The sequence below is a fragment of the Mustelus asterias genome, unplaced genomic scaffold (genome assembly GCF_964213995.1).
Source record: "Mustelus asterias unplaced genomic scaffold, sMusAst1.hap1.1 HAP1_SCAFFOLD_956, whole genome shotgun sequence".
Lineage (NCBI taxonomy): Eukaryota > Metazoa > Chordata > Chondrichthyes > Carcharhiniformes > Triakidae > Mustelus > Mustelus asterias.
The window spans coordinates 39,439-51,726 of record NW_027590902.1 but is presented as its reverse complement, the minus strand read 5'-3'; the positions used below and the strand labels follow the sequence as shown (position 1 = coordinate 51,726).

General features: G+C 48.3%; 1 protein-coding gene across 2 annotated transcripts in view; it reads left to right on the top strand.

The window, feature by feature from the left end:
- Positions 1-12,288, top strand: part of LOC144487658 (maestro heat-like repeat-containing protein family member 1) — an 81,483-nt gene that overhangs the window by 31,429 nt on the left and 37,766 nt on the right. For both annotated transcript variants that reach the window (XM_078205739.1, XM_078205738.1), the window contains 4 exons: positions 637-729; positions 5,194-5,272; positions 10,115-10,228; positions 10,730-10,803. In XM_078205739.1, the coding sequence (XP_078061865.1) occupies positions 637-729; positions 5,194-5,272; positions 10,115-10,228; positions 10,730-10,803 (360 nt within the window). The remainder of the gene's footprint in view (positions 1-636; positions 730-5,193; positions 5,273-10,114; positions 10,229-10,729; positions 10,804-12,288) is intronic.

Here is a 12,288-nt window from a genome sequence, read left to right as displayed (position 1 = left end):
CACTATCATTAATCCAGAGCCCCAGTCTGATGCGCTCGGGACACAAGTTCAAATCCCACATGGCAACTGGTGGAATTTAAATTTTAATTTATCTGGAATGTCAATTCAATTCATAAAAGCTGGAAATCTGCCATTCCTACCCGGTCTGCTGACTTCAGACATGTGCCTCCAGACCCACAGCGCTGTCTTTGACTCTTAACTGCGCTCTGAAATGGCCGAGTGAGACACTCAGTTGAAGGGTAATGAGGGCTGGGTAACAAATGCTGGCTTGGCCCATATCCCACGATCAAATAAGTAAAAATTAGAGGGACGTTTGTGTGTTAAGAATCTGGAGTCACATGTAGGCCAGACCGGGTAAGGATGGCAGATTTCCTTCCCGACAGGACAATAGTGAACCAGACAATCTGACATTTATGGTCACCGTCACTGGGACAATGAGTTAGTAAGTGCCTGCCGAGGGGTTTGAAGTGGGGGGGTTCAAGGGTGGGGGGGGAATGGTATCGGGAGCGCATGCCATGCAGAGGGTAGGTGTTTCTGAGAACTGCTCCATTTTTAAAACGGGTGGTATTCGGGGGGGGGAGAAGTATGTTGTGATTCTCTTTAACGAGAAAATAAATATCAATGTTTCACCCCCAGAGTCTGTGTCATGTTCTGGATGCTGCGGTGGACATGGGCAGTCGTGTACTGGAGACACAGATCGACAATCTACTGAGTATATTACACCCCCAGGTACGAACTGAGACGCTGTGTATATATTACACCCCCAGGTACAAACTGAAACACTGTATATTACACCCCCAGGTACGGACTGAAACACTGTATATTACACCCCCAGGTACGGACTGAAACACTGTATATTACACCCCCAGGTACGGACTGAAACACTGTATATTACACCCCCAGGTACGGACTGAGACGCTGTATATATATTACACCCCCAGGTACGAACTGATACACATTGTATATATTACACCCCCAGGTACGGACTGAAACACTGTATATTACACCCCCAGGTACGGACTGAGACGCTGTATATATATTACACCCCCAGGTACGAACTGATACACACTGTATATATTACACCCCCAGGTACGGACTGAAACACTGTATATATTACACCCCCAGGTACAGACTGAGACACTATATATTACACCCCCAGGTACAGACTGAGACACTGTATATTACACCCCCAGGTACGAACTGAGACACACTGTATATATTACACCCCAGATCCGAACTGAGACACACTGTATATATTACACCCCCAGGTACGGACTGAAACACTGTATATATTACACCCCCAGGTATGGACTGAGACACTGTATATATTACACCCCCAGGTATGGACTGAGAGACACTGTATATTACACCCCCAGGTGATATTCTCCCAGATAGTTGGTTTGACCTGCTGGCTGCTGTCTGCCTTGTGGCATCTTGCTTTGTAATCATTCCCTCTGCCTGGCCTAGACTGTGGAATGAAGAGGAACGATCATGTGAAATTGGCTGGTCTGTACCCCAACTCCTGACAGTCCATGTAGATTCTGAAATCTCTCTACGCTTCCCCAACATAAACATCTCTGGCCTCAAAAGTTACCCTGAGATGAACAGGCCCTGGACTTTTGTGGGTCGCAGTGTGGGAAAACGATCCCGATTCCAGAGTAAAATTTGGAGAGTTTTGAGAGCGGCATCTGTCGGGAGGCACTGATCCGGCATGGACTGACCAGCTCACAGCTGGAGTTAACATTCACCTCATTCCCTTCACCCTCTCGCTAATTAATTTCAGTCTGTGTCCTCTGCCGGTGGAGGCATTCTCACCTTATTTACTCTTATCAAACCCCTCAACACCTCCATCAAATGACCTCTTAATTTTCTCTCGAAAGGAAAACAACCCCAGCTTATAGCTGGAGAAATTCGATCAATCTCTCTCCCTGTAACCTTACTTCTCTTGAGTACCCATCCAATCTAATGCTGAAATTATTGTTCAGCTCCGCCCCCCGATGACCCTCCTGGGCAGTGGGTTCCAGGTTAAGACCACTCAGTGCGTTTTTAAAAAAAATCTTCTTCATGCCCCCTGCAACTCTTGCCCATTTCTCTATCCCCCTGTCCTAGCACCGGCAGCCAATCGGAAGAGATTTTATTTGTCTATTTTATCCAAATCTGTCATCATCCTGTTCAACTCTATCCAATCATAGAATCACACAGTGCAGAAGAGGCCCTTCAGCCCATCGAGTCTGCACCAACACATTAGAAACATCTGACCTGCCCTCCTAATCCCATTTACCAGCACTTGGCCCATGGCTCTGAATGTTATGACGTGCCAAGTACTCATCCAGATACTTTTTAAAGGATGTGAGGCATCCCGCCTCCATCACCCTCCCACACCTTGGGACAAAGGAAATTGAGGGGGAATGGACAAGAGTGTATATTCCAGACCGTCACCACCCTCTGCGTAAAAAGCTTTTCCTCACATCCCCCCTAAACCCCCCGCCCCTCATAGAATCATAGAAACCCTACAGTGCAGAAAGAGGCCATTTGGCCCATCGAGTCTGCACCGACCACAATCCCACCCAGGCCCTACCCCCATATCCCTACACCTTTACCCGCTAATCCCTCTAACCTACGCATCTCAGGACACTAAGGGGCAATTTTAGCATGGCCAATCAACCTAACCCAGGAGAACCGGTGGATGCGGTGTTTTTGGATTTCCAAAAGGCGTTTGATAAGGTGCCCCATAAAAGGCTGCTGAAGAAGATTAGGGCACACGGAGTTGGGGGTAGTGTGTTAAAGTGGATTGGGGACTGGCTATCTGACAGGAAGCAAAGAGTCGGAATAAATGGGTGTTTTTCCGGTTGGAGGAAGGTAACTAGTGGCGTGCCGCAGGGATCGGTACTCGGGCCGCAACTATTTACCATTTATATAGATGATCTGGAGGAGGGGACGGAGTGTAGGGTAACGAAGTTTGCAGACGACACAAAGATAAGTGGAAAAGTGAATCGTGTGGAGGATGGAGAAGATCTGCAGAGAGATTTGGACAGGCTGAGTGAGTGGGCGAGGATATGGCAAATGGAGTATAACGTTGATAAATGCGAGGTTATACACTTTGGAGGAAATAATAACAAATGGGATTACTATCTCAATGGAAACAAATTAAAACCTGCTACCGTGCAAAGGGACCTGGGGGTCCTTGTGCATGAGACGCAAAAGCCCAGTCTGCAGGTACAACAGGTGATCAAGAAGGCAAATGGGATGTTGGCCTATATCGCGAGGGGGATAGAATATAAAAGCAGGGATGTCTTGATGCACCTGTACAGGGCATTGGTGAGGCCGCAGCTGGAATACTGTGTGCAGTATTGGTCCCCTTATATGAGGAAGGATATATTGGCATTGGAGGGAGTGCAGAGAAGGTTCACCAGGTTGATACCGGAGATGAGGGGTTTGGATTATGAGGAGAGGCTGAGGAGATTGGGTTTGTACTCATTGGAGTTTAGAAGGATGAGGGGGGATCTTATGGAGACTTATAAGATAATGCGGGGGCTGGATAGGGTGGAGGCGGAGAGATTCTTTCCACTTAGTAAGGAAGTTAAAACTAGAGGACACAGCCTCAAAATAAAGGGGGGTCAGTTTAAGACAGAGTTGAGGAGGAACTTCTTCTCCCAGAGGGTGGTGAATCTCTGGAATTCTCTGCCCACTGAGATGGTGGAGGCTACCTCGCTGAATATGTTTAAAGCGCGGATGGATGGATTCCTGATCGGTAAGGGAATTAAGGGATATGGGGATCAGGTGGGTAAGTGGTACTGATCCACGTCAGATCAGCCATGATCTTATTGAATGGCGGGGCAGGCTAGATGGCCTACTCCTGCTCCTATTTCTTATGTTCTTATGTAACCCGCACATCTTTGGACTGTGGGAGGAAACCCACGCAGACACGAGGAGAATGTGCAAACTCCACACAGACAGTGACCCGAGCCAGGAATCGAGCCCAGGTCCCTGGAGCTGTGAAGCAGCAGTGCTAACCACTGTGCTACCGTGCTGTCCAATCATCTTGAACCTATGTCCCCTTGTGACTGGCCTTTAACTAAGGTGAACAGCTGCTCCTTATCCACTCTTGTCCATTCCCCCTCAATCTCCTTTGTCCCAAGGTGAACCACCCCAGATTCTTCAACCTGACCTTGGAGCTAACTTTCCACATCCTGGAGCCATCTCCTCTGCAGCTTACCCCAGGGGGTGACCCAAACTGGATTCAACCCTCTAGTTGTGGCCTAATCGGAGCTTTGTAACTGTTCAGCATAACTTGCCTGATTTTATACTCGATACCCCTCCAGCCTGTCTGTATAATGAGCCTCCTCCCACGTCCGGCACTATTCCAGTGAAATCTATCTCCAAATCCTTAACATTCTTCCTAAAATGTAGCGACCAGAATTGCACATGCTACTCTGGCTGAAGCCTAACCAGTCTTTTGTTAATTTTAGTATTCATTTCACCTTTTCATACAATCCCTACAGTGCAGAAGGAGGCTATTCAGCCCATCGAGTCTGCGCCGACTCAGGCCCTATTCCCATAACCCCACATATTTACCTCTGCTAATCCCCTGACACTGAGGGTTAATTTTAGCATGGCCAATCCACCTAACCCGTACATCTTTGGACAGTGGGAGGAAACAGGAGCACCCGGAGGAAACCCACGCAGACATGGGAAGAACATGCGAACTCCACACAGACAGTCACCCAAGCCAGGAATCGAACCCGGGTCCCTGGCGCCATGAGTCACTGTGCCACCGTGTCACCCACAAAATCAAAGTGGAGAATGTGGGCATTTATAGAACAATATCTTTGCCCCTCCGCTAAGAGGATTTTGCCAGATTGATGTTGTGCCCTGAATCTTGCACACACGGGGCATTGTATATATTACAACCCCAGGTATGGACTGAGACACTGTATATATTACAACCCCAGGTATGGACTGAGACACTGTATATATTACAACCCCAGGCACGGACTGAGAGACACTGTATAATGCTCGTCAATCTGGGTTGGTTTGGAACTTTGACCACAGGGTGAAGGGGCAGTACCCTGCACTCGCTACTGTGTATGGGGTACAGGGTCTGCATGTCCCCCTTCATGGCACAGCGGGTCCCAAGACGATGGGGCTTTCCAGAGCTGACACCAGTTTCTCTCTCTCTCTCTCTCTCTGCAGGTGTGCGCCCCGCTGGATTACACTAATCACATGGCAGTCAAGAATCACAATGAAGTTCTTCGCTGTTTCACCGTACTGGGTAAGGGCATCTCGGGCTGGGCACGCGAATCTGCTGCCCCCACTCCCCTGGCTCAGTGGGTCACATGCCCTCTCTTGCCTCTGGGTCAGAAGGTGGTTGAATGGAGAGAACGTTCCAGAACCTTTTTGTCTTACGCTCATCAGAAACAGTGTTGGAGTTAACCAAGTTAATGTATCACCTGCAATAGGTCTCTGCGTTGAAGAGTCGTACCGACTCGGAACGTTAACTCGGTTTCTCTCTCCACAGACGCTGCTGAGTTTTTCTGGCATTTCTTTTATTTCTGATTTCCAGCATCTGGAGTATTTTATCTTTAATTCAGAATATTCCTTTGTTTGCCCATGATGGGGAAAGTACAGACCTAACTCCAACAGCCCGTGTCTGGAAAACCCAAAACAAACTATCTACTGCTAGATGTGATTTCACAATTGGGCAGTACCTGCTGAACAGTCCTGAGTGTGCTAATAGCTTCACCAACAACCAAATTAAGATAATCAGTTAATCTCATAATGTGGCTCATTACGCTCGCTGAAAGTGACGTGCATTCGTGCAGAGGGACTCATTCTCCGCAAACAAAAAGAATATGTTCAAACCTTGTTCCTTTTTTAATTACTGGGGAACTTGGGGAACCTATAGTTGCCCGTTGCTTTCTCCTTGGCCGGTCCATGTGACAACCCAATCAGCATCCTTTTCTCCTTTAGTATAAATTGTGATTCTTTGAAATTTGGCATTCTTGTGTTTGTCCTGATGAGTGTCAGATGAAAAACTTTGACAGTATGTCTCTCTTTTAGCAAAACCCAAGCTCTGTACAACCAACGATGGTCAGAAAGTTGTTGGTTTAAGGTCCACACCAGAGGCTTGAACCCACAATCCAGAACTCGGGGTCATTGTTTAAAAATATTTAAAATGGAGATGAGGTGAAGGTCTTCACCCAAAGGGTGGGGAGTCTCTGGAACTCACTTCCTGAAGAGGTGCTGGAAGCAAAGTCTTTCGATGTGTTTAAAGCAGAGATGGATAGATTCTTGGTAAGCAAGGGGGTTTATTGGGTAGGCAGGCTGCAGATTTGATGTTACTATCAAATCAGCCTTGATCTTATTAAAGACAGAGCAGGCTCAAGGGGCCGGATGGCCTACTGCTCCTTGTTTGTATCCAAGTGAGAGCTCCCAGTGCAGCACCGAGGGAGTGCCGCACTGTCAAAGGTGGGGTATTAAACAGAGGCCCTGGGGCATGTAAAGGATCCCAAACTCACCTTGATTGGGCCGCACTTGGAATATCGTGTTCAATTCTGGTGGCCACACTACCAGAAAGATGTGGAGGCTTTGGAGAGGGTACAGAAAAGATTTACCAGGATGTTGCTTGGTATGGAGGGCATTAGCTATGAGAAGAGATTGGAGAAACTTGGTTTGTTCTCACTGGAGCGACGGAGGTTGAGGGGTGACCTGATAGAAGTCTACAAGATTGAGAGGCATGGACAGAGTGGATAGTCAGAAGCTTTTTCCCAGGCTCGAAAAGAAAATTACTGGGGGGCGTAGGTTTAAGGTGCGAGGGGCAAGGTTAAAGGGGATGTACGAGGCAGAGTTTTTACACAGAGGGTGGATGCCTGGAACTCGCTGCCAGGGGAGGTAATGGAAGCAGATACGACAGTGACTTTAAATGGGCGTCTTGATAAATACATGAATAGAATGGGAATGGAGAGATATGGTCCCCGGAAGGGTAGGGGGTTTTAGTTAACTCAGGCAGCATGGTCGGTGCAGGCTTGGAGGGCCGAGGGGCCTGTTCCTGTGCTGTAATTTTCTTCTATTTTGAAAGAGAGCAGGGAAGTTCTGTTTAGTGCCTTGACCAATATTTATCCCTCAACCTGGCTGCTGTTTGTGGGATCTTGCTGTGCACAAATTGGCGCAGCGCTCCGAAAGTTAATGGTATTTGCTACCAAATAAACCTGTTGGACTTTAACCTGGTGTTGTTAAAACTCTTACTGTGTACAAATTGGCTGCCAGGTTTCCTATATTACAACAGATACTCTGGTCAGGAAGTGGAGTCTGTTGGGGATCCGGTGGTTGGAAGTATAATTTATTCATAATTCTGGTTGCTAATTTAGAGACAACACAGTTGCCGAGGTTGGCGGGGAGAGAGGGAGGCAGTGATAATCATGTGTTTGTGTGAGAGAGCGCTCAGGGTGATTCAGTCCTTTTAGAATCGCGTTTGTGTGGGTGAGTCACTGACCCTGATTCAAACATGGGAATTACTCTATAATCCTGTTCCAACTTCTGCCGTCTCCATAATCCCGGGATGTCCCGGCCGGTGTCCCCGATCCCGTGATATCCTGGCCGGTGTCCCCAATCCCGCAATGTCCCCGATCCCGCAATGTCCCCGATCCCGCAATGTCCCCGATCCCGCAATGTCCCCGATCCCGCAATGTCCCCGATCCCGCAATGTCCCCGATCCCGCAATGTCCCCGATCCCGCAATGTCCCCGATCCCGCAATGTCCCCGATCCCGCAATGTCCCCGATCCCGCAATGTCCCCGATCCCGCAATGTCCCCGATCCCGCAATGTCCCCGATCCCGCAATGTCCCCGATCCCGCAATGTCCCCGATCCCGCAATGTCCCCGATCCCGCAATGTCCCCGATCCCGCGATGTCCCCGATCCCACAATGTCCCCGATCCCGCAATGTCCCCGATCCCGCAATGTCCCCGATCCCGCAATGTCCCCGATCCCGCAATGTCCCCGATCCCGCAATGTCCCCGATCCCACAATGTCCCCGATCCCACAATGTCCCCGATCCCACAATGTCCCCGATCCCGCGATGTCCCCAATCCCGCGATATCCCGGCTGGTGTCCCCAATCCCACGATGTCCCCAATCCCGCGATGTCCCCAATCCCGCGATGTCCCCAATCCCGCGATGTCCCCAATCCCGCGATGTCCCCAATCCCGCGATGTCCCCAATCCCGCGATGTCCCCAATCCCGCGATGTCCCCAATCCCGCGATGTCCCCAATCCCGCGATGTCCCCAATCCCGCGATGTCCCCAATCCCGCGATGTCCCCAATCCCGCGATGTCCCCAATCCCGCGATGTCCCCAATCCCGCGATGTCCCCGATCCCGGCCGGTGTCCCCGATCCCGCGATGTCCCGGCCGATGTCCCGGCCGATGTTGGTAGGAAGAACATGGAGAGATGATATAAAATAAGGGGTTTGACTCAAAAGATGGGGGTGCAGGAGAGAGGGATGTGTGTGTTAGTGGGGAGATGGTGATGGAGCGGTATTGTCACTGGGCTGGTAATCCAGACTGTCCAGGTTAATTCTCTGGAACCCGGATGCTCACATCCTCTGAAAAAATGAGAATAAAAGGAAATATGTGAATAAATCATAAGACAGGGTAGGGGGAAGGAAGCACTTAATAAAGCAAATAGTATTCTGGGCTTTGTTAATAGTCCCATTGGTAAGACGCAGCATGGGTTCATGAAGGGAAGGTCATGTTTGACTAATTTGGTGGAATTCTTTGAGAACATTACACGTGCAGTGGACAATGGGGAACCTGTGGATGTGGTGTATCTGGATTTCCAGAAGGCATTAGACGAGGTGCCGCACCAAAGACTGCTACAGAAGATAAAGGTGCACGGTGTTACGGGTAATGTATTGGCATGGATAGAGGATTGGTTAACTAACAGAAAGCAAAAAGTGGGGGTAAATGGGTGTTTTTCTGGTTGGCGATCAGTGACTAGTGGTGTGCCTCAGGGATCAGTGTTGGAACCGCAATTGTTTACGATTTACATAGATGATCTGGAGTTGGGGACCATGTGCAGTGTGTCAAAATTCACAGATGAGAGTAAGATGGGTGGCAGAGCAAAGTGTGCAGAGGACCCTGAAAGTCTGCAAAGGGATATAGATAGTCTAAGTGAGTGGGCGAGGGTCTGGCAGATGGAGTACAATGTTGGTAAATGTGAGCTCATCCATTTTGGTAGGGATAACAGCAAAATGGACTATTATTTAAATGGTAAAAAATTGCAGCATGCTGCTGTGCAGAGGGACCTGGGTGTCCTTGTGCAGGAATCTCAAGGAGTTGGTTTGCAGGTGCAGCAGGTAATTAAGAAGGCAAATGGAATTTTGTCCTTCATTGCTAGAGGGATGGAGTTTAAAAACAGCGAGGTTATGTTGCAGCTGTATAAGGTGCTGGTGAGGCCACACCTGGAGTACTGTGTACAGTTTTGGTCTCCTTAATTGAGAAAGGATATACTGGCACTGGAGGGGGTGCAGAGGAGATTCACTAGGTTGATTCCGGAGTTGAGAGGGTTGGTTATGAGGAGAGACTGAGTAGACTGGGACTATACTCATTGGAATTCAGAAGAATGAGGGGAGATCTTATAGAAACATATAAGATTATGAAGGGAATAGATAAGATAGAAGCAGGGAAGTTGTTTCCACTGGCGGGTGAAACTAGAACTAGGGGGCATGGCCTCAAAATAAGGGGAAGCAGATTTAGGACTGAGTTGAGGAGGAACTTCTTCACACAAAGGGTTGTGAATCTGTGGAATTCCCTGCCCAGTGAAGCAGTTGAGGCTCCCTCATTGAATGTTTTTAAGGCAAGGATAGAAAAATATTTCAACAGTAAAGGAATTAAAGGTTATGGTGAGCGGGCGGGTAAGTGGAGCTGAGTCCACAAAAAGATCAGCCATGATCTTATTGAATGGCGGGGCAGGCTCAAGGGGCCAGATGGCCTACTCCTGCTCCTAGTTCTTATATTCTAATAGAGGCACAAAGTATAAGAGCAAGGAGGTTATGCTGTCTCTCTCTGTCTCACTCTCCCTCTTGCTTTCTCCCCCTCACCCCCCCTTCCCTCCCACAGCCCGGGCCTACACCGACAGGCTTATCGCCTTCCTGCTCCAGAAGTTGGAAGTTCATAATGAGAGAATCCGTATTGGAACGCTGACTGTGCTCAAACACCTCATCAACTCTGTGTGTAAGTATTGTGTATTACTTTGGAGGGCAGTTGAGAGTCAACCACATTGCTGTGGCTCTGGAGTCACATGTAGGCCAGACCGGGTAAGGACGGCAGATTTCCTTCCCTAAAGGACATTCGTGAACCAAATGGTTTTTTCCAACAATCGACAATGGTTTCATGGTTGTCACTTTTAGTTCCAGATTTCTTTTTTGAATTCAAATTTCACCATCTGCCGTGGTGGGATTTGAACCTGGGTCCCGGAGCATTACCCTGGGTCTCTGGATTAGTCCAGTGACAGTGCCACTGCGCCACTGCCTTATTCCCTGGTTCTTTACTGACTTCTGTCATTATCAATCCAGTTCCGAAAGGTCGGGAGGGAATGATTGATCCCCTTCTAATGTAGTTTTGGAATGTGGCACTCTCAGACAGGATAGCATTGTGGGCTGAAGGGCCTGTTCCTGTGCCACACTGTTCTATGTTCTAGTAGGAGATGATTGATCTTCCTTGTCTATCTTTCAGCTCCCCAGCTGGAGAGCAAGAGGTGTCTGATACTCACCGGTATGAAGTTCACTATCCAGGATAACAACAACAAGGTAAGCCGCGTACTCAACCCTTCCCACGCTGAGCGGCCTCTTTCTATCAGGATGAAAAGGAGCCCATTCAGCCCCTCGATCTGTCACTTGTTTCCCGGCTAACCCATTTGCCAGTCTTTGCTCCAAAATCAGCGTCCTCCTTCAGCTGGATTTAAACGTCTCCTGTTTTGAAAACTCCAACAAATCCCCAACAATCCCGGGATTTTGAAGGAGTGAGTTCCAGATTTCCACTCCTCTTGGTGTGATTAAGTGCCTCCAAACACTCCCTGAATGGCTCCACTTTAATCTGTCTCCACCCCCCCCTCCTCCCCCACCAACGGAAATCCGCTGCCTCTATCTAGCCTAACGCATCTTTATTTTTCAAAAAAGACAGATGTTGCCGAAACTTTTCCTCTTGCACTCATCAGGACAAACACAAAAATGCCAAATTTCAAACAACCACAACAATTTATACTATCAGAGAAAAGGGTACTGATTGGCTGGCAAGTCAACTCTGACTGAGGTGTTGCTGTGGAGACAGCAACGGGGAAACTATCACCTCTCCAAACCACCGGGTAATTCAGAATAGATGCAAGGCTTGAACATGTTCCTTTTTGCAGAGAAAGGGTTCCCGTGTATGTCGCTTCCAGTGAGTGTAATTTAACCGTGTTAGGAGCTGGACTGATTATCTCTAATTCTGGGACCTGGGTGTCCTTGTGCATGAATCACAAAAAGTTGGTTTGCAGGTGCAGCAGGTAATTAAGAAGGCAAATGGAATTTTGTCCTTCATTGCTAGAGGGATGGAGTTTAAAAACAGTGAGGTTATGTTGCAGCTGTATAAGGTGCTGGTGAGGCCACATTTGGAATACTGAGTACAGTTTTGGTCTCCTTACTTGAGAAAGGATATACTGGCACTGGAGGGGGTGCAGAGGAGATTCACTAGGTTGATTCCAGAGTTGAGAGGGTTGGCTTAGGAGAGACTGAGTAGACTGGGACTATACTCATTGGAATTCAGAAGAATGAGGGGAGATCTTATAGAAGCATATAAGATTATGAAGGGAATAGATAAGATAGAAGCAGGGAAGTTGTTTCCACTGGCAGGTGAAACTAGAACTAGAGGGCATGGCCTCAAAATAAGGGGGAGCAGATTTAGAACTGAGTTGAGGAGGAACTTCTTCACACAAAGGGTTGTGAATCTGTGGAATTCCCTGCCCAGTGAAGCAGTTGAGGCTACCTCATTGAATGTTTTTAAGGTAAGTGTAGATAAATTTTTGAACAGTAAAGGAATTAAGGGTTATGGTGAGCGGGCGGGTAAGTGGAGCTGAGTCCACAAAAAGATCAGCCATGATCTTATTGAATGGCGGAGCAGGCTCGAGGGGCCAGATGGCCTACTCCTGTTCCTATTTCTTATGTTATGTTGGTAGTGTAACTATTAGCACACTCGGGATTATTCAACAAGTGCTTTCCAATGACCCCATAACCCCCTAGACTAAAGGGAATAGCAAC